This window comes from Mesocricetus auratus, unplaced genomic scaffold, assembly GCF_017639785.1.
Source record: "Mesocricetus auratus isolate SY011 unplaced genomic scaffold, BCM_Maur_2.0 Super-Scaffold_4256, whole genome shotgun sequence".
NCBI lineage: Eukaryota > Metazoa > Chordata > Mammalia > Rodentia > Cricetidae > Mesocricetus > Mesocricetus auratus.
Genome location: NW_024429182.1, coordinates 65,504,493 through 65,530,577, shown reverse-complemented (window position 1 = coordinate 65,530,577; position 26,085 = coordinate 65,504,493). Strand labels below are relative to the sequence as shown.

The 26,085-nt window shown below is 46.6% G+C and overlaps 1 protein-coding gene across 2 annotated transcripts in view; it reads right to left on the bottom strand.

The window, feature by feature from the left end:
- The window catches only part of Adam12 (ADAM metallopeptidase domain 12), a 306,570-nt gene that overhangs the window by 41,221 nt on the left and 239,264 nt on the right, over positions 1-26,085 (bottom strand). For both annotated transcript variants that reach the window (XM_005063360.4, XM_040752639.1), the window contains 3 exons: positions 9,935-10,112; positions 4,545-4,634; positions 2,652-2,847 (listed from right to left, as the gene is read on the bottom strand). In XM_005063360.4, coding sequence (XP_005063417.1) covers positions 2,652-2,847; positions 4,545-4,634; positions 9,935-10,112 — 464 coding nt within the window. The remainder of the gene's footprint in view (positions 1-2,651; positions 2,848-4,544; positions 4,635-9,934; positions 10,113-26,085) is intronic.

Here is a 26,085-nt window from a genome sequence, read left to right as displayed (position 1 = left end):
TGCCAGCACTTGGATCTGAGGATTCGGATCTCCAGAATTGTAAGCTATAACTTTTCCTGTCATGAGTCGCTAAAGCCCTGGCCACAGGGAACTCACATAGTGTCATCAATTGGAAAGCCAGGCAGTCCCACCGAGATGGAAGGAAAGGGCCATGATGTACTTCAAGGGGTGGCTAAGAAGCCATGGCCTCAGCCAAATGGAGGCTTTCCGTGTCCCCTCTCATCTGAGGATGTTCTTTTATGACCTGTGTTGAGACAGGTCTGGTGGGGGCACATGGAAACCCTGGGAGCCACTGTGTGAGGTGGTTCCTTAGACCTGGCCACTCTGATTTCCTCAGCGCCCTGTGCAAAGAACCACTCCAGACAACCCCACTGCACCTGTGCCAGAGTCTTCTCAGCCACCAGCAAGAAGGTAGCTGGTAGAGAGAAGAACTAAGTGTGTGTGGGGGGGTACCAGGGGATGCCCCCTCTTCAGGAAGACATGCAGATTATAAAGTTGCCAGGCTTCAGCTTCAGCTACCATGATGGGAGCATTAAAAAAATAACTGACATGGGGCTGGAGAGATGGCTCAGAGGTTAAGAGCACTAACTATTCCCCCAGAGGTCCTGAGTTCAATTCCCAGCAACCACATGGTGGCTCACAACCACCTACAGTGAGATGTGGTGCCCTCTTCTGGCCTATAGGCATACATGGAGGCAGAATGTTACATTCATAATAAATAAATAAATCATAAAAAAAGGCTAACGTTCTTGCTTCTGAGAAGCCCGTCTGTCAGTCAGACTGGCTTCTGCAAGTCTAGTTTGCACACATCTCTGTCTGCATGCACCTCTGTCCCCATTCCCTGGCCCTGCTGCTTGCATAAGAGTGTGAGGCCAGAGGTCAATGTTGGCTGTCTTCCTCTGTCACTTCTCTCTCCTACAGGGGCTCGGTGGCTGGGTAGACTGGCTAGAGCAAGCTCCAGGGATCCCATCTCTATGTCCCCAGTGCTGGGATTACAAGCTTGGCTGCCATGCTCAGTTTTTTATATAGATGTATGTAAAAATGGATCAGGGTCCAGCTTCTCATGCTTGGCTGGTCAGTACTTCACTAACTGAGCCATCTCCCAGCCCCACTGATCTCTGTCTGTCTGTCTGTCTCCCCTCACTTTTTATTTCCTCTTGATGAATACCTGCTTTGGTCACCATGACATCCAGCAGAGTTACACAGCACAGTGGCTTTGGGCATACTGTGCTGTTCCATCTGAGCTCATTCTGGAGCTGGGGCCAGGTCTCCTAACACAGCTGGGCACTAAAAGGCTCCAAAGGCTGGGCGTGCTGGCCAAGGACAGCTCCCATAAAGGGAGCAGCAGACTAGCCACTGTAACTTTAGATGGGAGCTTCCTGCCTGTAGAAGCGCTGGGAGAGTGGAAGGGCCACTAGGGATGCCTGAGGCCTGCTGCACTAGCCCCTGTCCTAACGTGACCTTGCTTGCCTAAAAGGTGTCCGGACTCTCTAATCCATTCAGAGTCTCAGGACCATTTGACATGTGTATAATGAGTGTCTTCCTAGTGTGTGCCGTTGTCATGGTGGTATCCTACCTTTGTCTTAAGGATCTCATGGGCATCAGGTGAGAAGGTCAGCACTGAGGCTCTAAAGAGGAAGTGTGAGGGACCGGAAGTCTCGGGACCTTTTACTCTACTTGTCCAGGGTACATCCACTTGTGGGAGCCTTTCTTCTTCCCCAGAAAGCTCCAAGTAAGGGGTGTCTTCGTTGGGCATTGAGGATGCTCCAGGCTTCAGTGTTGTACCCACATAGCAGTTAAAACCAGGCTTCTGTGTTTGCTCATCATTTTTCTGCCCTGGATGACGCCCCTTATCCCTCTGGAAACCAGAGCCCCGAAGAAAGTCTCTGGTTTCTCCTGGAGCCGGCTCAGCTCGAGGTCTGAGTCTGGCTGACCATAGTGGCCTTGCTGGCGCTGGGGCTTCTGGCCAGGTCTGAGGTCATCTCTTAGCCTTAAGTAAGGACTCAGCCAAGCATAATGGAAAGAAAGAATTGCAACACACTTAGAAAACAATCCCAGTGGGATTCCTAGCCAGGATCCTGGGAGCTGTAAATGGAGCAGATCCAGAATGGTTTCTAGGTAATAAGGCCTCCCCTGGAGTGGCAAGAGGTTCTAGTAATAAGGCTCAGGGTGGTAAACCCCTGGGGCAGTGAGGCCTCCAGAGCAGGGTGAGGGCCCTGGGTAGTGAGATTTCCCCCCTGCCCTGGTAGTGAGGTCTGGGATAGTGAGGCTTTTATGCACTAAGACTCCAGTATCAGATCCTATGATACCCTGGATCTGAATTCAGAGTAGTGTCCTGGAGGAGCTATACACGCAGGGCCTTGGGCATTAGTTTGCATTTTAGAACCTCAATGGAATTTTAGATTAAGGCCTCATCTGCTCATTGGGGTGACTAACACCGTGGGAATTACACCCGGAGGCTGGGTCACCGTGACTGGGTTTAAATCCTAGCCATGCCTCGAGCAGAAGCAGACTTCCCATCTCAGAGTCTATGCTTCGTTGCAGAGCAGAGTGGGAATGTGTGGAGGAATCCCCCGAGGAGCCAGGACAGACTTAGGCACACAGAGCATACTTCTCCAGTGTCCCTCATAGAACTGGGAGAGGCCACATACCTGGTCCCCAGAGCGTGACACACTGCTGCTCATGGGTCTGGCAGATGCCGTTGTAGCAGTAACCGTCCACTCCCTGACACGGGTGCCCATCATGTAGGTACACATTGGCTGGGCAGTGAGGGGCAGTCCCTGTGCAGAATTCTGGGAGGTCACAGGAGTTGCTGGAGGGCCTACATGCAGTTCCCGGAGGCTTCAGCTGAAATGACAAGGTGGCTTATGGCACATGTACCAAGTAGGAGGAAACAGCCCCTAGGAGCTCTCCTGGGGCAGAGCACAACGGGCCACCTACTACAGTCATGTAAACAGGTGGGGATTTTGACGCCAATCCCTTAAATGGTTTTGTGAGGTTCACATTTGTGCTAGAAGGCTGGGTGGGCAGCCAAGAATAGCTCATGTGGGAACAGCAGGTAACATTAGAGTTCTCCAAGGAGCAAACAAGCTAGCTCTTGTCCAGTCTCTTGCTGAAGAGGTGAACTTTTTTCAGGCTGTTGACACCATCACCTGCTCTAAGTTGACGCTTGTCCTTCTCCTTAGGCATTTTTGGGCAAGGTAGCAAAATCAGCAAGATCTGACTCTCAATAGCAGTGCGATGCTGTCATTAAAGAACCAGGGCCCCTTTTGATCACTTTATGGGGAAGGCTGGGGACAGGGTAATGGCAGCAGGAAGGGTAGGAGGAGGGCGGGGCTGGGGAGAAGGACCAGGAGGTGGCAGCAGAAGCAGCAGTGACAGCTGTTAGATCCCTGACCAGCAGCTTATCATTTAGGCTGATGAAATTAAGGATCAGGGGAAGTTGTCTGAGCTCCATAGTCAAGGCCACTAAGTGCTGGGCTTGGCTGGCCTGCATACTCCCAAAGGCCACAAGGTGAATCAACTACCAACTCCTGGAAGGTCTGAAGTTTAGAAGGGATTACTTGAAAGCTACAAAGTGGGTGGCAGTCGGTGTCCTCACATATCCCTCCCTCCTTGGGACTGTCTTGAGTCTTTCTCATTGTAGGCTCACCTGCTCTCATCTTCCCTCATCTCCTTCCCAGCACTCTCCAGCACCAGTACAGGGGTGCGTGGGTACCAGGTACTTCTTACAACATTCTCCAGACTTAGTGACTTAGTGAAGGAGTACATATATGCCCTGTCTCTGTCTCTGTCTCTGTCTCTGTCTCTGTCTCTGTCTCTGTCTCTGTCTCTCTCTCTCTTGCATGCATGCACGCACGCACACAAACATGCATGCACGCACTATAACCCACTTCTAAAAGATGTGCTTGGGTGGGGTGAATAAGAGAGTTTCCAGCAGTCTTTGTGCCAAGATCAACTGCTTAAGTACCAAGGCATAAAGTCTGTCCTGGGAACCTCTAATGCTCAGGCCTGCCCCAAAAGACATGCATTCTGAATAAACAGGATGAATGGTGGAAATGCCAAAGCAGGCGCAGTCACATCAGCACAAACAGCAAGTCAGGCAACTGCCACTCCGGCAGCTCAGGGTGGCCCACACTTTCTGTTGGTGCAGACATTCCAGGAACCACCAGCATGGGTTCTCGGCTGCCGACCAGACACTGGTATCAGGCATGTGGACCTGGCAGGAAGCCGAGTGACGGGTAGGGCTGGATTCTCCTCCCTTTGTTTTTTTTTTTTCATAGAGTTAGGACCCCAGAAGATGAAATGGAATATTAAGGTTGAGCTTGGGTTTCTAGCCCACAGACAATTTATCACAAGAATTAGCAATTGGAATGTTCATTTTACCAGATCCGAAAATTCTAAGAACAGCTAGATGGTACTGACTGGTTGAAAGGGCAGCTTCCCGGAATGAGCTTGGGGCAATCAGCCGACCAGACTGCTCTGCTTGCATCGGACTGGAGCCACGCAGACCAGTCAGCATCCTCAGGCCAAGCTGAACTCACCTGGCAGTCTTCACAGCACTGCCCGTGTGCACACACAGCATCCGGCTTCAGAGTACAGGTGGTGGCGTTACAGCAGCGATTGGTACATTCCTGTGGAGGACAATGGGATATGTTTCAAGGGTCATATGGAGCAGTGACTCTCAGAATACAAATGTCACACCCTAAATGATGGCGAAGGATAAGGTGGCCCAGATCCTGAGCTGAAAACCTGCCCCAGACTGTTTTCCTTGGCACAAGAGCAAAGTGTCTGTTAAGTGTTTGTGAACCGTGGAGTCTGGTGTTGCTAAGAGAGGTCAGGAGCATGCAAGTGCCCTTCATGGGAGGAGTGGGGGTGCTGGGAGCTCCTCAGGTCAGTGGCACATTGGTGCTTCCAGAGAACTCTCCCTTCAGGTCACGTAGTGAGCTGTGTTGGAATCATTGAAGGACTTGGAAGTTGCACATTTGAAAATACATGCCTGGTGGTGGCAGCACACGTCTTTAACACCAGTACTTGGGAGGCAGAGGCAGATGATTCTCTGTGAGTTAGAGGCCAGTCTAGCCTGGTCTACAGAGCGAGTTCTAGGACAGCTAGAGCTACAGGGAGAAATGCTGTCTCAAAATAAAACAAAACAAAACAAAACAACTATACATAGTTGTGACCCTTACTCTTTGAGAATGAATTTTTCTGATGGATAGGAGAACAACTCAATGGTACAGCACTTGTTTGGTGTATTTGTTAAAATAAAGGGGAGGGGTGTCTACTTCTAATTTGGAGTATACAGATGCACTAAAAGGAAAAAAACCCTCAGGTTAGTTCACTGTGGTATAAGCCAGGTGGGTGAGGAAGAAACCCTTGTTTAGTAAAGGGAGGTTCTTGGCCTAGGACATTCTGGGAAGTGGATTGCACATCAGAATAAGGCCAAAGGGTCTGGTTCTCATTTTATTTTCATTTTCCCCTCCCTCCCTCCCTCCCTCCCTCTCTCCCTCCCTCCCTCCCTCCCTTCCTTTCTTTTTTCTTCCTCCCTTCCTCCCTCCTTTTCCTTTTTGGCCCCTCTCTTTCCCTCTTACTTCCTTCTCTCCCCTTTTCTTCTCCTTTCCTTCTTCCGTTTCTCTTATACAATTCATCAAACCCAAGGACTCATGGATGCAAGGCTCGTATGCTACCAGCTGGGCTATATCCCCAGCCTCCTTCCTTGTTTTGGGAGACAAGGTCTCTCTATGTGGGCCTGGCTTACATGGTACTCCCTTTGTAGACAGGCTGGCCCCCAACCCTTGGTGGGTGATCCTCTTGCCTCTACCTCCTTAGTGGGGGGATTGTAGGCTCGCACTATCATATCTGGTCTGAGCATGCTCATTTTCAAGGGATCTAAATACTTAAAAACTGAGATGTCTCGCCCTCTCTGAAACAAAAGTGAAGAAGAAATTCAACTCCTTTAGTAGACAGTGTATCACCTGAGCACATGGCTTTCTGGCAGAGAGAGAAGGGGACCAACACCCTTTGCCTGGGTTAGCAGAAGGCCTGCATCCATTTGTGTTGCAAACCTTTGAAGTCCATGAGCTTTAGAGCATCCTGTTAGCTTGGAATTTGTGTGATTTAGAAGAAAATGTCACAGAATGCTTAATGCTGCCTGTGTCTCAACGTTCTTTTATTTTTGATGCATGCTGAAGAACTTACACCTGGCCAGCTGTCATGAAGCTAATCGAATCCATGTCTAAGAGTAAAACATCTTGGAAAAGATATCTCTCATGAATGAATTTTTTATCACTCTCATAGATGCAATTAATAAATCTGCCAGTGTTTGGGAAGATTTAGGACATCCCTACACACCTGCCCAGCATCCACTATGGGGCTCCATGAACTGATCTCTCATGTAGTGTTTACGTTTGCTCCTACCATGCATACTTCCAAAGCTGTTAAATTTGAAATCTGTTTGAGGACTTTATAAACATCCGGGACATGTAATGTATACAGTAAGATAAAGCTGCCAACCAGAAGTCACTGCGGCAGCTTTCATGACAGTAAGGGTTTTTAGCTTATGGGCTTACAACTCTATACAAGTTTAGAAACTTTCTCCCCCTTAAAGATCCCATTAATTGCATCCTGGATCAGTGCCATCGAATGTGCAGCAGCGCTGTTCTGCTTGCTATGGTCTCAGTGACTTCCCTAGTGTTATAGCAGCTGAGCCAGAGACTTCCTTGCAATGCTGAGTTAAAGCAGCCATCTGATATCTGGGTCTAAAATACTTGTACGGATTCCTCCTGCCTCCCCTCAAATCACTAGAAATGTAAGCAGCAGCTCCAATGGGAATGTAGCCAAGTGGAATGACTTCAAAGGGGATCAATCACACAAGAAAGATAATGACATTTAAAAGATGTGTGAGGGACTGGTATCTTCTTGACTTTAAATGAGATGGGGCAGTGTTACCAGCCTGGTTAGATGGAAGGGTGGGTGGGTTATCAGGGAATCCTTAATGCCTTCTACCACAAGGTAAAAACAATTCACTACCCCAAATCTATTTCTGTACTACTGTATTTCTCAGAAGAGACAAATTCCTTGTCTATTGATGCATTTACTATTTTAGTAGCCAGCAGGGAAACAATAGAGCCAATGAATGTCAGATCTTCAAATAAGAATAATAAAGCCATTAAGGAACCTGTGTAAGGACCAAACAGTCTTTCTTGGGCTGTAGGGAGCAGATGCTGATTCTTAGTCACCATGAGCTGGGGTAAAGCAATAGTGCACTTTCCTAGAAACATTGGGGCTTACTTCTGGAAGTGAGGGAGCACACACAGGCTTGTCATTCCCTGTCATTCCCTGCTTCCCTGGTGTGATATACCAAGTCCCATTTGAACCAGGGGATGCATGGTTTGGTGCGATTAACGGCAGGAGGGGTGTCTGCAGGACCTGGGCACTGGGGACCAGGAAAAAGAGCCTAGGTAGTGGGTTTGAATGAAAGTCTCAGGCAAAGAAGAAGCCAACAGCTTCATAATTAAAAAAAAAGAAGATTTCTTAGGAGGAAGAGCTTTCAATGAGGAAAAGGGAGATTTTTTTTCTATCAAGAAACCTCTTTATGAAAAAAAGGACCCTAACCACAGAAATATCAAGTTGGGAACTACGTGCAAGCAGAATTGGTTCTATCTAATGAGGAGTTTATCACCATCAACACTGCCCCACAGTGTAGTGAGGTCCCTGGAGAGAGATCAAGCACCTACCCATGGCTGTAGGATTGTTTTGTGGAGATGAAGGGGTAGGACACGAGTAGCTGGCAATAGGAACTCGAGGATCTGTTGATTTGTTGGTGCTGATGGTGATGGGAGTGCTAGCAGTGATGGTGCTGATACGGTGCTGTGGTGATGATGATGGTCAGGATGTAGTGATAGCAACAGAGACAGTGGTGGTGGGGACACTGGTGTGGCAGCCGTGGTGAGTGGGGTGGTGATGCAGGTACATTCGTGACGGCAGATGTGGAGATGGCAATTAATGGTGAGGATGGCAGTGTGAGGATGGCGGTGTGGAGAGGATGGTGATTGTGGTAATGGACATGGCAGTGATGGCGGCTGTGGCAGTAGATGGTAATGGAGGCAGATGGGGTGAATGACTGCCAGTGAAGTCATTCCAAATCTCAGCATTCATGATCCCATGAAGAATCATCAGATTTACTTGCATTAATAAATAATTATAAGGCATTCAGATCAAAGGCAAACCATCTTAAGTTAACATGGCCTCTCCTGAGACATGTGGGTAATTTAAACTAATTGGGTTGTTTCTTTAAGCAATTAACAAGGCCTCCAAGGGACTTTTCTCCTTTGCACATACTATCCCTTGATGGCTTCACTTTTCCCTCTGTTAATCCTGAAGACGTTCTGTAGCACTATAATTAGGACTTGTTCCTAGCCAGCAACTGCTCCCCGCTCACTGTGAGCAAAATTAACCACCGCTGTGGACAAGGCCATTATCATGGGTAAGTTCTGAGTTTGTCAAGGACACAAAACTACTTCTGTCTCTCCTCACTCCATCTGATTATCCCTACACCCCAGTGCTGTGCATTTTCTCTCAGAACCTGTGAGAACAAGAGCATTCCTGCTGGCATGGAGCCTCCTCGGGGACTTGGAGACAGGCTAGGATAAAGATTCTATTATTCCTGTGATGAGAACAGGGATACATGAGCTGCCTTGGCTTCCTGCCCCAGCTTTCCTTGTTTCCCAGGTGCCTCCTTCCAAAGGAGCCCTCTAAGATGCCAGCTTCTAGAGCCATTGTGGAGCCCACCTATGGACCTGACTAAGCCTACCTCAGACCTGTCTCCCATGCTGGCTTGCATATGTTCTCATGGCAGGAGCACCAGCCCACCTTTGTACAACACTCAGCTTTGATTTACTCTGAATGCCATCTTCTCCAAGTTGTGTATGAGGCACCTGTGATGCTGGGAGGTGACAGTGCTCTCTCTTAGTTGTTCTTTCTCAAGACGATTTTGGGAGTGAAAAGTGACTTACATGTTTTACATTGACCAGCTTCATCTTGGGCCTATACAAACAAGAAACTTCCCAGAGATCAGCTGGGAAGCAGGGTTCGGTAAGGGTAGTGCTAGATGCCAATGCTGGCTGCTTTTTCTTGTTCCTGAGAACCAACAAGCTAAAAGGCTGGATCGTCTGGGACCTCGGCTGTGTACACAGGGGAGGCTGCAGAAGAATCTCAACTGGACAGAAAGAACTCAGCTCAATGCTGCTTATCCACACCCCATGTCACAGTAGGCTTTGCAGAGAGAAAGGCATGGGACTATGGAGCCCTTAGAAGCTGGACTACCAGAGCCTTGCTTTACAAGAAACTCTGAGCTAAATGCTTTTTTTTATTGTTCTCATCCTCATCACCCTAAGAATGGGGCACCCTTCAATAGAGGAGAAGGCACTCCCTTGTTAAAACCTAGTGATACAGCTAACTCTATACATGGTTAACACTGCAGAAAGCCAACCCCTATGGGGAGCTTGTTCAAGGTAGCCATATAGGACTTTTCCAGAGAATTTCTATTACACCAGCATCCTCACTACCAATTCATTATCTTCCCCTCCTCCCTCATGTATATGTAGGTCAGAAGTCAGCATCAAGCATCATTCCTCAGGTTCTGTCCACTTTGGTTTTGGGCTAAGGTCTCTCACTGGGACTTCTAGGGCTGAGTGGCTAGTATGTTTCTGGGATCTGCCTATCTCTGCATCTCCAGTGCTGGGACCACAGACATGCACCACCACACCCAGCTTTTCCATGCAGGCTTTTAGGATGGAAAGTCCTTTACCAAGTGAGCTATCTTTCTAGCCTATCACCAGGTTTTAGCATGTTCATTTTGCTGCCTGAGTTCACCCAAGCTCCCCCTCCTCCCAGTCAGACGCAACAGTAGGCACCATGAAGAAGGCCCCCTTACCTCTGGTTCCCCGCAGTCACATTCTTCTCCTTCTTCCACATAGCCATTTCCACACTTCCGGCCCCCAAAGGCCTGCTTGACCTCTGGGAGATTGAAGAGGCACACGCCCATTCCCTTCTCTAGGCTAGCCTCCAGGTCCTTCCTGCTACAGCTGCTGAACACCATGGGGAATGGGAACCTGAGGAGGAGAGGCCCCAGTGAGTCACAGGCCCCAGTGGCCTTCTGTCTTCAGGAGCTATGGCCCAGGATGCCTTCTGGAAGCAATGTGCAGCTGCTCACAGCTATTTCAATGAACAGAGTTTGCTTAAACACAGTCAGATGAGGCACTGTCAGATGGTCCCGGCTTTCATTCCCATATGGCGAGGAAGACGGGCTTTGTCAAAAAAGAAGTGATCTTTTACAGTTTCACAGCAATAGCTTTAGACAGAGTCACAACATGGTGCTCTGAATAGTTCTTCAATGAAGTTGTATTAGTTGCTTTTCTATTGCTGTGACAAAAACACTAGGACCAAGGCAACCTTTAAAAGAAGTCATTTAATTGGGCTTATGGTTTCAGAGGGTTAGAGTCTATGATGGTGGACCAAAGGTAAGATGGCAGGTATAGCTGAGAGTTCATTTCTGGATCCACAAGCAGGAAGCAGAGAGAGTGAGAGAGGGAAAGATGGGGGGGGGGCACAGAAAGAGAGAGACAGAGCCACTGAAAGAGATACAGAGAGATAGATAGGGAAACAGAGACAGAGAGAGACAGAGAGACAGACTGGAAAGGGCAACCATGTTTTGAAACTTCAAAGCCCACTCCCCAGTGGCACTGCTCTTTCAATACGGCTACTACACCTTTAAATCCTTCCTAAACAGTTCCACCAATGGGGGACCAAGTATGCAAGCTTATGAGCCTACTGAGGCCATTCTCATTTAAACCACCACAGAGGTGATGCTGTAGGAAATGAAGTCTCAGGGCCTAGAACTTATAACAAAGAAATATATCAATGTCTACTGGTGTGTGCAAAGAGGAAAATGAGCATATGGTGGTGCTTATGGGATTCATGGCATGGGTCCAGGGGATATGTGGTCTGACCTACTGTAGATCAGGTTGATATTGGCATTCACACCTATGAGAACAAGCCAGTCTTTGCATGGCAAAGCTCTTAGCAAATGGAAGTGGTCCAGAAACACTGGCCTTGCTCTTGCTTTGCCTATAAATGCCAGGGCTCCAAAGGGTGGGGTGTGGTCAGTCACAGAGTGCTGGTCCCTTTCTGGGGTCTAGAGGAGCTGTCAGGCACTTGGCACTTAGTGGACTGTGAGTAGAAGTGATATTGGCTTTGTGGTGTTAAACTGACCTCTTCCTCCCTTAAGACTTCCTTTCCCTTTCTCTCAAATTACCAGAAGCTAGAGGAGCTGCAGGTGGTATCTGGTCCTGCCTGACTCCCAGAGAGAGAGAGAACCCTAGAGCCCCCGTGTGTCCTCTGGGCTGTAAACACACATCCGTGAGCTTCAGAGAACTGGGGACTTCTTCCTAGAGCAGCCAGTGTTATGGGTATGGTTTAGTGAGCCCCCCAGGGGTCAGATTCTCAGAGTGCCTCCAATGAGCTGTTGCTGGGAGACGAGGGGCCATGCACAGGTGGGGCCTCCTGGAGGTGGGGTATGTAGCTCCTGAGAGACCCTGACTAGTTCCCACTAGAATGAGACATTAAAAGGACAAGGTTGGCTACGGAATCATTCTTGCCTCCTGTCTTGCCACATGACTGCTTCCTCTTGCATGCCTTTTGTCATGGTGATATCTTTTGCCACAAGGCCCCCACTAGGGTAGCACAGATGATGGCACCACACCTTTGAACAAACTCTAAATTATATGCTGAATAAACCTATTTTTTATATATTATATACCACCAAACATTTTGTGATAGCAACAGACTAATATAGTTGCCCAACTCTTGAGGTATTGAAGATGACAAGAACAGGCCTGCCAGAAACCCCGAAGGTTTTATGACTTAGTGAGGAAGCAAGCCTACTCTCCAGCATGACCAGGCATACTTCCTTATGGAGATAGTTACAGGGTGACATTCTTATTGGAACTCAATCAGCTTGCCAGGCCAACATAAGCAGCTACATCTCCCTAAATATGGCAGAGAAACTGCCACATCATGACTTAGTTTGGCAATACTTCTGGGTCCTGACGTTTCATGCAGCCAAGCTGATGACACCATTCCTCTGCTCCCCCACCACTCTCAGGTTAACTGGAGTAGAAGTCAAACCACCAAAAAACAAACGAAGTTGCGTCCTGCTCTGGCAGATGGGCAGGTAAGTTGAGACAGATGGGAAGGACTGTGACAGAGTTCCCTTTGGACTCTTTGTAAGTTTCCTTGGCAGATAGATTAATGCTGGCATCAAAATAATGCAGAAAAGCTCCACTGAATGATGGAGTGTTATACTTTCAATTTAGAAAGACTTGGTGTGGAAGAGACCAGTGCATTATACAAGGCACCAAGGGCAGCTCTCCTCTGCTTGGCCAAGGCCAAGTGCAGGCCTTCTCTGCCATTTGAGAGTGCCCCTCGATGAGGACCCTGGGGCCTGAAGCTCATTCTCAGACATACACAGCTAGGTGCTGTGGGAACAGACCGTGACCAGCTCCCTCCAGAAGATACCAGTCTCTGGAGAGTGTCCCAGTTAATTAGAAAAGACTCCAGGATAAGTTGAGGGGAAGGTTTGGCCATGAAGAAGAGACAGGGTGCTGCAGAGTTGGCTCAGTGGGTAGAGAGCTCACAATGCAAGTGTGGGGGCCTCAGGTCACATCCCCAGAACCGATGTTAAACAGTAGTGTGTGTCTATGGTCCCAGTACACCCATGATAGGAGAGGAGGCAGAGACAAGAGAATCCCCAGGAGCCTGATGTACTCAGTAGAAAGCCAAGTGGTCCTGTATCACACAAGGTGGCAGGTGAGGACCAAAACATAAGGCTGTCCTCTGACTTGCAGGCATCAATTCCTTAGGGAGCCTCTGCTGGAACCACAAAACATCACTGTCCTGAGAAACCAAGTAAGGTTTTAATAAGGTTGCTGACCATGAGGGTCACTCACACATATCACAGAGGTTATCCTCACCCCAAAGCCTAAGTATGCTGGCCTTCCCAGTTGTGCTTGATAAAACTTCCAGGGACTGCAGGCAATGGCCTGCACAACTTTCTCCTCCGACCTGGGGTCTTTGGGGCCTTCTCCAGTGCCTAAAGACCTTCCTCAAGCCATTTTTCCCTTTCTTTGGTACTGGTTGGTAACCAGGCATGCCGGGCAAGTGTTATAACCCTGAGCCACTTGGTAGATAGCCCTGATAACACCCTCGCCTATTATAGCTCTTTGGATGGCAAACAGTGATGGGGCTGAAGGACATTTTCTGCCTGTAGACAATTTTCTCCTGATCCATCTTTTTATGATTCTTAATGGAAGGGACCACTGACTATTTGCTTCTGATAGCTTATTCTTGAGCTTTCTCTGGGCATTTAGAGGAAGAAAAGCAATGTTACTCTAGCATGCAGTGATTCCAAAAACATTCCACACTGAGGAGGTATCAGGCTTGTTGCAGACTTTAGGTAGGGAAGTGCACAAAACACACAGCAGATGCCAAGGCTCCTGGAAGTTTGTTCTGACGGGCAGGTGGGTGGGTGGGCAGAGAGGTGGGGATGTAAGGGAGCAAAGTGAGTCCATTAGGAAGGAAGACATTGAGGAAAACAAGCCACAGGGAGGCATGCTGAGCTGATAGAGAGGGTAGACCCCCAAGAAGAACTCACTGTGAAGGGAGCCAGTGAGCCTCTCCAAAGGGCAAGATGGTAAGAGTATGGACACATCTGGGAAGGGCTCACCATAGGCACAGGCGGCAGTTACTCCTGGTGGAATATTCATCAGTAAACAAGCAGCCCCTTCTCCAGGAAAGAGCCCCCAGCCAGCCCTTGTCATTCACAGCCAAGGACAAAGTACTGCTATGGTGAGAAGATACCAGAGTGTCCTTACCCATGACGCTTTGCCATCTGTTGTACAAATACATTTGTTCATCTCTTCAGGCAGCAAGGGTGATATGGACCAGCCTGCCAGAAACCCAGAAGGTTTTGTGACTTCATGAGGAGGGAGGCCTACTGTCTAGCAAGGCCAGGAGTACCTCCCACAGAGACATTTAGCGGGTGACATTATAATTGACACAGTCTCAATGGAGGCACTTTTCTATTCCCAGTTTTCAGCAAACTCCATTTGACCTAAGCCATTAAGGTGCTCGTTGGACTACTGTTCAGTGCTAAGAAAGCATCAAAATGTAAAGCTAATGGGTCCTGACCACCACTCCATGCACAAAGTTTAATAATCTGAAAGTTATTTCAGGTCTCAAAAGGGAAGGAAAATTGAACAGAACCAAAATATTAGATTGTTCTCATTACAATACTATTCTGATCTACACATATCAGAATAATTTTATACCCCAAAGGGCCATTGGGTGCTTAGTGGCCAGCGAACATAGCCAAGGATTGCTGGTTCATGGCGTCATAGGTTGCTTGATTATTAGCATGAGCAATGTGCTAGTGAGCCCCGAGTTAGGCTTAAAATCAACTCTCTGACCACTGATGGGTGCTATCACTCCAGTTTAGCCAGTTTAGGGAAGTGATGCTGAGAATGCCCAGCAAGACCACATGCATCACTGCTTCCTATTCTGCTGCCCTGGAGCTTTCTATGATGGCAGACAGCTGATCTGGATGCTGTCTTCACGACTCTCAGTTACTTGTACAACCATTTGAGAAGTAGTTTGCAAGTGTCCATTATACTGGAAGCTAAAAACATGATAATTCAGATACAGCCTACTATAGTATTGCCCAGTGTTTTCAGGATTAAGTCATGCCAAGTCCCTTTACTTTCTGACTGCCCAATGCTGTCTCTGTCTTTCCAACCATTTCTCTAAATTCTGTAGGATTCCCAGGAAATGGTCCTAGAATTGTCAAGCCCTCAGGTACATGGTTATTTGTGTCACATATGTGGGTACCACAGGTTAATTCTGTCATAGTCTTCACACCACAAGATTATAGATTCCCAAGACTAGTTAACTGAGTTAGATTTTGGTCTAACCATCCATTCAAAACAACCCAAGGAGAATATTATTCCCATTTGCAAAGAGATGAGTTTCTAGATAGGGGCTGACAGACTCTGGGTTTGAACACATCTTTTGATTCCAAGTTCAGTGACTAAAAACCACCCTATTTCCTTTGTTACCTAAGTCAGCATTGAATTACCTGTGCTAAACAGCTGAGATATAGCAGGTGATCAGCATGCATTTGATGCACAGACTTAGAGGCTGAGGACCAGCCTACCTACACCCCAACATGTGCCTAGGTCAGTGGTTCTCAAAGTGTGGTCTAGGAGCAGCAGTGTCAATATCATATTAGGGATGCAATTCCCAGACCCCATCCAGACCCACAGAGTTGGAGTGACGAAGGAGGGTCCCAACACCTGTGTCCTTCCAGAACAGCTTACTTGATACAAAATTCACAACACATGAAATTCACCTTTTAAGTCATTTAAAATTTACTATTCAGTGATTATTAGTTCACAGACAACATTGCAGGACCACAGTCACCTTGTACTTCTGGAACATTCTCTTTATTACGTCCTAGTCACCTTCAGCTGCCAACTTGACATGACCTATAGAGTCATCTGAGGGAGTTTGCCCAGATCACACTGGCCTGTGACCATGCTTGTGAGAGATTATCTTGATTATGATTCATGTGGGAGGGCTCAGCCCACTGTGGGTGGCACCATCCCTAGGCAGGTGGGACTGAGTTTTGTGAGAAAGGGAGCAGATCATGAGACAGTAATCAGTGCTCCTTTGTGGTCCCTGCCTTGACTTCTCTCAAATGTTGAATTTTATCTGAAGTGTGAGATAAGACAAATCCTTTTCTTTCTTGAATTGTTTGGGTCAAGAGTGTTTAAACTCAGCAACAGAAAAACAAACTAGAACCACTCCTCAAACCCATGGGTATTATGCAGTTACTTCTGTTCATTGCATGGAGGAAGAAGCGTGGACTACAACCCCTTGTGCACCTGGTTCTTTCCCTTAGCACAGTGCTTCAAGGCTCATCCACACAGTAGCATGCATTAGTCCAACATCCCTTTCTATGGTTCAAAGATTGTTCCATGGTAGACAGTACCATAGTTGGTTATCACTAGATGGTCCAAGAGATGCCAGTTTAAGCTTGGAAACTCCTCGCCTAAGTTTGAGATTCATGTCTTAAGGATACTGAATGGAATAACCCATGCCTACTTTTGTCATCACAGGAACATGGTGTAGGCTCCTCAGAGTGCACCTTTTCATGATCTCTGCTTCAGTACCATTCCTGTAGACATCATGGTGCTATTTTCTGAGAAATACTAGGCATTTGGAAAACCTTACTTGGTTTTGGGCATGGACTCAAACTACCCTAAGCATCTGCCTGTCTCCTTTAAGACAAACCCACATCAGGAATATGTTTGTAAATATTAAGAACTGCATCAACATTGGTGTAGTTAAACATTCTAGTACTTGGGAGACAGAGGCAGGTGGATCTTTGTGAGTTCAAGACCAGCCTTGTCTACATAATAAGTTCCAGGCCAGCCAAGACTACATAGAAAGACCAAAAATGAAACGAAACAGACTGCAGTAATACATGGGTCCTTGCTCTACATACAAATGAGGTGCAAGGTGGTGTCGGTAAACAGAGAGATTCTCCCTTCCACCTGTTCCTACAGCCAGCATGCTAATTCTGTCTTCCTCTCACTTGTATTTTTGCTTTTTTACTCAGTAGCTTTATTTCCTGGAGCTCCAATGAAGACCTTACCAAACTGGGCTCTGTAGGTTTTTGTGATATCAAAGATCTTGTTCACCCCCCAGTATGTATTTAAACACACAAGTTTGTTTCTTCCATAGCCCTTGGCAAGCTCACCACAGAACACCATTTAATACATTTAATAAATTATCCCCACTACGCCCGGTCAGCAGCTAATTGAACTGACATATAGTAATAACAGACTTGGGTAAAGCAATAAAAGTGGAGAATTACTCAGAAAAGAAGCCATTTCACACGCTTCTGTCCCCGGGCACAAGAACACTTTAAAATAATTGTACATGAGACCCAGAAAGGAGAGCTGCTATCAGATCAGTGCTGAGAGTTTATCTCAGACACCGCAGTCACCCTGTTGTGGCTCCTGCTCAGATATGACCTCTTTTGTTAGACACATTCGCCTTTTCCTCTAATATTTAACTACGAGGGACATTTGGGGCAAGCTAACCACACTGAATGCAAGGTTAGACATAAAAGGAGAATGAAGGGGAAAGGTGGGTGATTTGTAGGAAGATAAAAATCCCACGACTTTTAAAAAAGAGGAAGCCACTCAGGGCTTCCCACCATACAGACAGTCACAGCTTAATATCCAGCTGTCTCCAAACTGCCAAGTAAAACATGATTAGGAGCAAGTTTTACTTTGAGCAATCCACAGCCAGGAAAGCCTTTTCTTGTTCGAGCCTATTGTGAATTTCGTGGCTATATTCTTGGGGTGACTCACACTAAGCCAATATATCAACCCTGACAGAAGTCAGAAGTTATCTGCCTCATGAAAGCTCTCTGGGAACCGTTAGGCAACAACCACTTTTCTAGTAAAAATTAGGCCTCCAGGCCAAGCCGCTGGGAGGAGGCTGGATTCCAGGGCTGTAGGTCTTATAGTTGCCTGTGGCTCTGCTGTCTCCCTGATAATTTGGTCCAGTCTTTCAGTTCATTACTTCATTTCAGAGCTGCAGAAGTGAGCAAGGAAGAGGAAGGGACCATCACAGACCCAGGATAAGCACAGATTAGACACTATACAATTGTGTGATGGAGAAAGCCAGCTTTGGGGAAATGGAGTGGGAAGCCATCCACATTTACTCTTTAAATTGACAGGAAAAAAAGGGAAGAAAACATAGTAGTACCTTACATGATACAGATGCAAGAAAGGACTTTCTGAATAGCACTCCATTTGCCCAAGAATTATGGTCGGCAATTACCAAGTGGGACCTCAAAAAAACTAAAAAACTTTTGCAAAAGTAAAGAAACAATGAACTGAATAAAGAGCAAGTGTACTGAATGGGAGACCATCTTTGTCAGAAATACATCTGGTGGAGGATTAATATCTAAACTCCTCAGAAAACAAAGACTCAGCGGCCCCACCCTGACCCCAACCCATTCATAAAATGGGCTGCAGATCCGAACAAAGAGTTCTCAAAAGAAATATCTCAAAACTGTTTATCACCCTTAGGAATTAGGGGAATACAAATCAAAACCACTTTAATATTTCATCTCACCCAAGTCAGAATGGCAAAGATCAACCATAAACAACCAACAATAAATTCTGAAGAGAATATGGGGGGAGGGAGGACCCCCATTTACTGTTGGTGGGATTTCAAACTTGTTTAGGGACTCTGGAAATCAGTGTGGACAATTCCCAAAAGGCTAAAAATAAATCTACTACATGACCCAGTTATATCACTTCTTGGGGTATTCAAAGGACTTGACATCCTACTTCACGGATACCTGCTTAGCCATGTTCATTGCTGCTCTAGTCACAATAGCTAGGACATGGAAACAAAAGGTCCTTCAGCTGGCAGTCAGAGAATGGTACACATGCATGTATATACACTATGGGATACTATTCTGTAGTAAGAAAAAAATGCAGGTAAATAGATGGAACTGCGAAAGATCATAGTGGGTAAAGCAACCCGGACCCAAAAAGAAAAATGTCACATGATTTCTCTCATCTGGGGTTCCTAACCTCAAGTCTTCAGATGTGAGTATGCAACATGGAGCGACTGCAAAACCGGGAGAGTAAAAGAGGATTGTGGGGTGATAGAGAGGGGACTATCAGATTATAAGAAATTTGAAAAGGGAAATGGATAAAGCAGGCAGTATTTTTATTTTGAGGGAGGAAGGATGCCAATACAAAAGTAGATGGAGGGAGGAGAGTAAAATAACACTGAGGAGGTCTGAGAACTCCATAAAAGAATCATATTATTACTTCCCTAAGATTATATATATATATGAATCCACATACATACATGTACATATATAATGTAATGAAGTTATCCCACCTGGGCTGACAAAGAGTCCCCCAATAGCCATAAAATTAAAAAAAATCCCCAATACCAGGGATAAGAACCTTGCTTTTGAGCTGTTTGTCAGGGGAGTTCAAGAGACTCCCCAAACAATATGGGTTTTTGCTGTGCCCTTAATTGCCTCCCAGAGGTTGGGGATAAGTCCCTATTGTTAAAGACACCATTCGCTTCAGACCCTAAATTCCACTTTGGACACAGGACCCAGAGAACCCAAACTGGATCTGACTTGAAAGCCTCCTTCCTAAAGACAAGTTTTCATAGCAGCAGAAGGAGCTATGCACCTTGCAAGGCAGAGAGGCAACCAATGGTCTACTCAGTGATGATGCTTAAGAACTACGGTGATGAGCGGCATGATAACCCCAAGGCTGCGATGGTGGTGCTCACATCTTGCTGGTAACAGCTCTCTCATTGGACTTAAGGACTGTTCAACAAGAACAGTACTTAGTACTGGTACTGGAAATTTAGCCATCTATCTGGGGCTAGTGAGGTCACGGATCCTGGAGGAGAACCCATAAGTGCCACTTTACTAAACCAGCATGTAATTCCTAACTGTATTCTAAATATTTGTCCTTATACCCACAGATAAGTGTAGATCTCACCCCTCATCAAAGACATTTCTTTTTGCAACACATGGGGACCATTACAGAAACTACAACTAGTCATAATTGAGAATAAGTGACCATGGGATTCTCAGACACATTTGATATGTCTAAAATGCAATTCCTACACCCGAAGATCAGAGAACATTTCAAAAGAGGAGGCAGAAAGATTTTAAGAGTCAAGAAGACCAGAAAATCACCTGTTGTGTTTATGTCTCTTAGAAATGACAGGGAAGCTACACCCATGATATTTCAATAATATGGCTGCCTAAATAAAATCTGAACAAGGATGATACCAAACAACATACTAACATGAAAGTGGGAAATCGCAAGGGGATCCACCTCTAGATAAAAGAACTACAGGCAGAGAATGCTGAGAATAGCAAAAATAGTCTTCTCCAGGGAAGATTTTGTGTGTGTGTGTGTGTGTGTGTGTGTGTATGTGTGTGTGTTTAAAACACAAACATCAACGCGAAAAAAATCCAACAATTACAACCAAACTCCAAAGTCACATGTCCACAGAGAATGACATCACCATACAGGGCTACACAACAGCTCTTGGGAAAGAGGTTGCTGAGGGCTTCCCATTGGTTTTTCATTTGCAGACTGAGATGAAAGCTGCAGCAGAGTAGATCTGGTGTATTCTTCCTCTGGGGGTGTGGCATGGAGGAGGTGGGGAGGAAGCAAACAAGGATGAGGTTGTCTAGATACCTGCCTGTCAGTGCTATCTTGAGCCTCCATTGTTCATCTATAGAGTGGGCATCATCATTTCCCACTCTAAGGATGAGAACAATGGAGCTTCAACCAAGCCCCCCAAAGTTTTGGGGTAACCTCAGCATCCTGAGATGCTAAGTCATCTTGGGGATAGATGTCTGTGACTGCTTTGCTTATTCCTGGGGCTTAGAAACATTTCAGAGATGGTGTGCAATCAATCATAATTGTGGCCAGAATGCAGCAATGTTGTAAAACTGCAAAGACAAATGAGGACGGATTACATACCATCCTTCAATTTATTCCCTATCAGGAGGCAAAAAGATTGCTGGGTTCTGAAGGGCAAACAGGAACAGGACTCAGTAGCATAATCATCCATCCAACTACCATCCAACCAACCAACCAACCAACCAACCAACCAACCAACCAACCAACCATCCATGCATCCATCCATCTGTCTTGTTAGAGTTTCTATTGCAACTCTTACAAAGGAAAACATTTAATGGGGTGGTTTACAGTTTCAGAGGTTTAGTCCATTATCATCATGGTGGGACATAGCAGCATACAGGCAGACATGGTACTGGAGCTAAGAGTACTACATCTTGATCAGCAGGCAACAGGAAGTGAACTGAGACACTGGGTGTGGCTTGAGTATATATGAGACCTCAAAGCCCACCTCCACAGTGACACACTTCCCCCAACAAGCCACATCTACTTCAATAAAGCCACACCTCCTAATAGTGCCAATTACATTCAAAGTACCACATCATCCACCCATAGGCTAGCCACATTAACATGCTGTTCAGAAGGCAGCTACCTGCAACACCTTGTTTTCAAGTCCCTGAAGCATTCCCCACATTTCCTCTAAGGCTCATCTTCCAGGAGCATGGTCCCATGTCCTTCTGTCTTTTTTAGGCATGAGCTCACCATGGACTATACTCACATGACATGTTGTGTGACAGACTTAGTAAACAACACAGTCCTTTGCAGCGTGGAGCCTGTCCTGTATTGTCCTCACAGGAGTACCAGCTTTGCCTTTACTCCAACTTCTCTTCCCAGGTTAAGGTCAGGTCCTCCCACAGTGAGAAAGTACAAGGGCCCACAGCAGGGGTAGACTTAGCCAACTTTTAAACCCCAGATTCCAGGGCCATCATCAGAAAAGCTTTCAGGTCTTTTACAGCTGCACTTCTGTATAAAACCCTTCATCTCCATGCACAGAACATGTGTGCAACCAAGTGGGCTCTGAGTCTGTCTGTCTGGCAGTGTTGGATCCCTGGGTGATTGGCCTTGCCTTTATTCCTCAGTCTGACAGGATTACCCTGCAGCTTAAGGGGGCCACCACAGTTCAGGGCCTGCCTTCCTGCCTCCTCATTCTTAAGGGGCTTAGAAATGCTGACACCCCATGTGTCAAATTTTATCACTGACTTTTCATCTGAGGAAACTAAAGTTCAGAGAGGTGAGGTGCCTTACCAGGACCACAGAGATGCAGAGCTGGGACTGAATTCAGGGTTTCTAAACAGAAGTCTGCCATATTCATCTCTAGGCCTGGGAGGACTGTCAGGGTCTTCCTTCCTCAACCCCAGGCACAGGCCATGAGGCAACCTCAGACAGGCCCTGGCACAAGGGAGTGGGGGGTGATGTGCAGGTGATATTTATAGAAAGTGGCAGTAGTACTCTGAGTGCCTTGGGGGCTCCCAGGAGCCAGAGAGAAATTAAAGTGAGACCTGAGGTCCTTTTCAATTCCAAAATGCCTGAGGGTCTTTGGAGTGACAGCCATCCGGGGTCAGTACACCTGAAGCAGGTTGTGAGCCATTCAGTTGCTCAGTAGCTTCTGGAAGGACAGCCTTACTCCAGGGCAGGGGGCGATATGGATTGATGGGGTGCGGGCTGGAGAAGAAGCCTGGCTCAGAGGATGGACTGGACCTCGGTGAGGACAACAGGAACTGCGTCTATATACTCCTGCAGAGACAGCAGTGATGGCATCTGACTGGATGCTGACACAGTGGACCTGCCAGACGGCTACAGAAGGCTAAGGAAGACACAGGCTGGGTGAAGGCTCCAGGATGTCCTCACCTCAGTAGGACATGGCTGTGGCTAACAGAAAGCATCTGAGACACAGAATGGATCCATCTGCAGAGCATTATTGTTCATGGGCTAAACGTGTGAACTTTGACCCCTGTTCCTCCTCACTGGAACCTAATTAAAGTGCGAATCCAGTTCCCCAGAAATTTGAATAAAGAGACACTGACTGTGCTGTGGTGAGTCGAGGCACCTGGAGACACGGGAGACTTCTGGATGCTACCACTGTGGGTTTCTCACTTCCGCACTGAGTAGATGTTTCCTCCGGAAGCGATTGCTCAAAGCCGAGGACCCACAGGCAGGGGTGTGGTGTTCACACTGAAGGGACCTCTACTCTCGGTTGGTAGAGGCCTTGTGTCAGATGAGCCGCTTCCTCAGTGTTTGGTTAAATGGAAAGGCCGTGGCTTGTGGGGCTTTCCAAGACTGGGTGCTGACACATATAAACAGGTGCTGTGCTTAATGAGGGACAATTTATATGCCTCAGTAACAGGCCCCTTTCTGCTGCTGTACCTGACACACCTGCACAGCCCACGCTTACAGTGAGGACGGTGCCTCTCATCAGACCCTCTGGGTAAAGCAGGCACAACGGGGAACTCTGAACCCAGGCTCGGACAGAAATCAGCACACATTCTGTCCTGACCCCACTGGGCAGGTTCTGCTTGGGTTACCACCAGGGAATACAGAGCTGGTGGGAGGATCTCTTTCATTCCCAAGTCCCTGGAGCTGGCAGCTCCAGTGCTCACTGGCACCTGGTGAGGGGTCAAGGGCTGGGCCTGGAGCTTTGGCTGACGGCCAGAAACAGAGCCTGACCAGGCAGGGCCTGTGTCCTTCCTCATCTGTAAAATGGAGCTGAGTGTGCCGGCGTTCTCAGAGCTGTGACCACATGAGAACGACACCAGAGTTCTTTGTAGAGTAGATGAGGTCTAGGGGGTGTTTCTTCATACATTCTAGACCATGTACATGTTTATTTGGATGTGCCTCTAGGAAAAGCCCCACTGGGAAGCCCCTGCATTTTGTAAAGCAAATTGCTCTCCTCTCCTTGATCTCCATGGAGTGAGTGCAGAATAGGAACAGGCTTGGCCTTCTCATCCTCTGTTTACTCAGCTCTTACTGTTAGTTTGTTTTTAAGTTTTTCTATTGATTCTATTGGGTATATTCTTGTAAGCTATTGTAATCCCACTGTATAAAGATATGGTGCATACAAAAAAAAAAGGAAAATGGAGTTTGCACAAATGCTAGGTTTGATAAGTTGATGATGATCATACAGTTTTTCCTCTAGAGATTTAGTCATTGAAATATGAAACAAATGACTGTGTTTTAATTGTCACTTATCCATTAATCTACTCATCTGATCATTATCTATCAACTCATTTATCACCCATCTGCCCATCTACCAACCTACCCACCAGTCCAATGATCTATTCATTCCCCTATCCACCCAAACACCCACCAACTGCCAACCCACCCCTCTTTTCCTCATCAATCTACCCATGTATCATCCATTCATCCACCCACCTGTACACTCTTACATTCATCTATCTGCTTATCCAGTCACCCCCACCTATCCATCCACTGCCTTCCTACTCACCCATCCATTTATCTACCAATCTATCTATATCCACGCACCTACCCCCATTATCTACCAATCTATCTATATCCACGCACCTACCCCCAATCTGTCCATCTATCTATATCCACGCACCTACCCCCACTATCTACCCATATATCTATATCCATGCACCTACCCCCAATCTGTCCATCTATCTATATCCACGCACCTACCCCCATTATCTACCAATCTATCTATATCCATGCACCTACCCCCAATCTGTCCAGATGCCTACCATCCATTTATCAGTGCACCCACCAACAGACCTTTCAGCCAGGAAATATTTATTGGCTTTAGCACACACTGGATGCTGTTCTAGATGCTGGGGATTCAGCAATGGATAAAAGAAATGTCTGACCTTATATGGTATAACATGGTTCCTTCTGGATAGCATAGTTACAGAGAGGCCCAGAAGTTACCCACACCTTCATGTAAAAGCTTTTTTACCACTTTCTAGGACGAGGTGGAAGGCATGAGAGGGAATAGGGTCAGAGAGAACTTCAGCTGCAATGTCTTTACAGATAAAATTCTGGATTAAAGAGGCCATGACAGGAAATAATTCTGTGCTGTAGTGATGCCATTGGAAGGAGTTTTGCAGACCTAACCAGTTTTAAAATGGGGCTGTCTTCTGCCTCCTGGAATTTGCACAGGAATACTACTTTGTCCTGGGAAGGCCTTTGTCTTTACATGGAGACCAAATATGGCCATGGCTACTTTCATGTGGCAAACATATTAGGAGGTGACTCAGCTTTCGATCCCAGGCCTTCTGCTTGGAAGATTCAGAGCTTTGCGGGTTGTTGGCCTCCTGAGAGCTGATTCCCTTATTTTTAAAAGGGACACACTTGAGTCTTCTTCACTGACCCAGGACAACATAAGTGCCCTCCGTTGAGATAGGTGTCACACTTCCTGTGTCATTTCCCCTGGACTGGATACTCAAGGAGCAATGCTTATAAAGTATCTAGCCCAAGAGAAGAGGACCAGATCATATAGTATTCGAAGTCTGAATTAACTGTACACAAACCCCTTTGTTTTCCAGGAAGCTGCATCTACTTACTCAGGCAGTAAGAAAGAGCTAGCTCCCTGTATGCTAATGAAGTCTTGACCTGTTTATTCTCCTGCCAGGCCATTATCCCCTAAATTATAGTCAGTACATAACTGACCCAAGGATGCTGGCTAGATAATTAAATTGATTTTGACCAGTCATATATCATCTTCCTGGACACCCCTCCCCTGGACACCCCTCCCCCATTCTTCTGTCATTAAGCTTCTTTCTTTTTCCTTTTCCTTGGATAAAGATTTCCATCATTTATCCTGGACTTTGAGAAAAACAATGAAGACTTTATTAAACTTTTCACCAAGAAAAAAACCAAAAACAAGTAACGCCCCCACCCACTGTAAACCTGCCATCCTCAAATGAGACAATTCAGAGAAATAAGTGCCTTCTATCCCATCTTTGCAAATCCCTCCATGTCCAGAGTGTTCCAAGATCTTACACAGCTGCTCAGAGTTCAGAAGGGGATAGATTTGAATGGTGTGTGTATTCTGTGTTGATGACTCTTGGGCTCTGGTACGTCTTATCAGCCTCTGGGAGCTTTCACAGGAAACCACTATTCATTCCGCCCCCTTGACATGCATTTCAGACAAATCCTTTCAAAGAGAAATTCCATTTTAGCACGAGATGAGCTGGAGATGCTCAGGGAGAGGACAGGCTCACTTCTGCCCAATCCCTCGAAGGCTCAGCCTGGCCTTGCTCACAGACACATTCTCAGCTCACCCCCTTCCAACTTTGGCTCCCTGTTCAGAGGGAATGAAATTAGTGGTCACTCTTATGAAGATCTGAAATGTAGTACCATGATTGAGCTTGAAGATTTCTCTTTATCTCTTAGAGCAGTGGTTCTCAGCCTGGTGGTCTTGAAACCCACAGACGTTGCCTATCAGATATCTGCATATCAGATATTTACATTACAGTTCATAACAGTAACAAAATTATAGTTATGAAGTAGCAATGAAGTT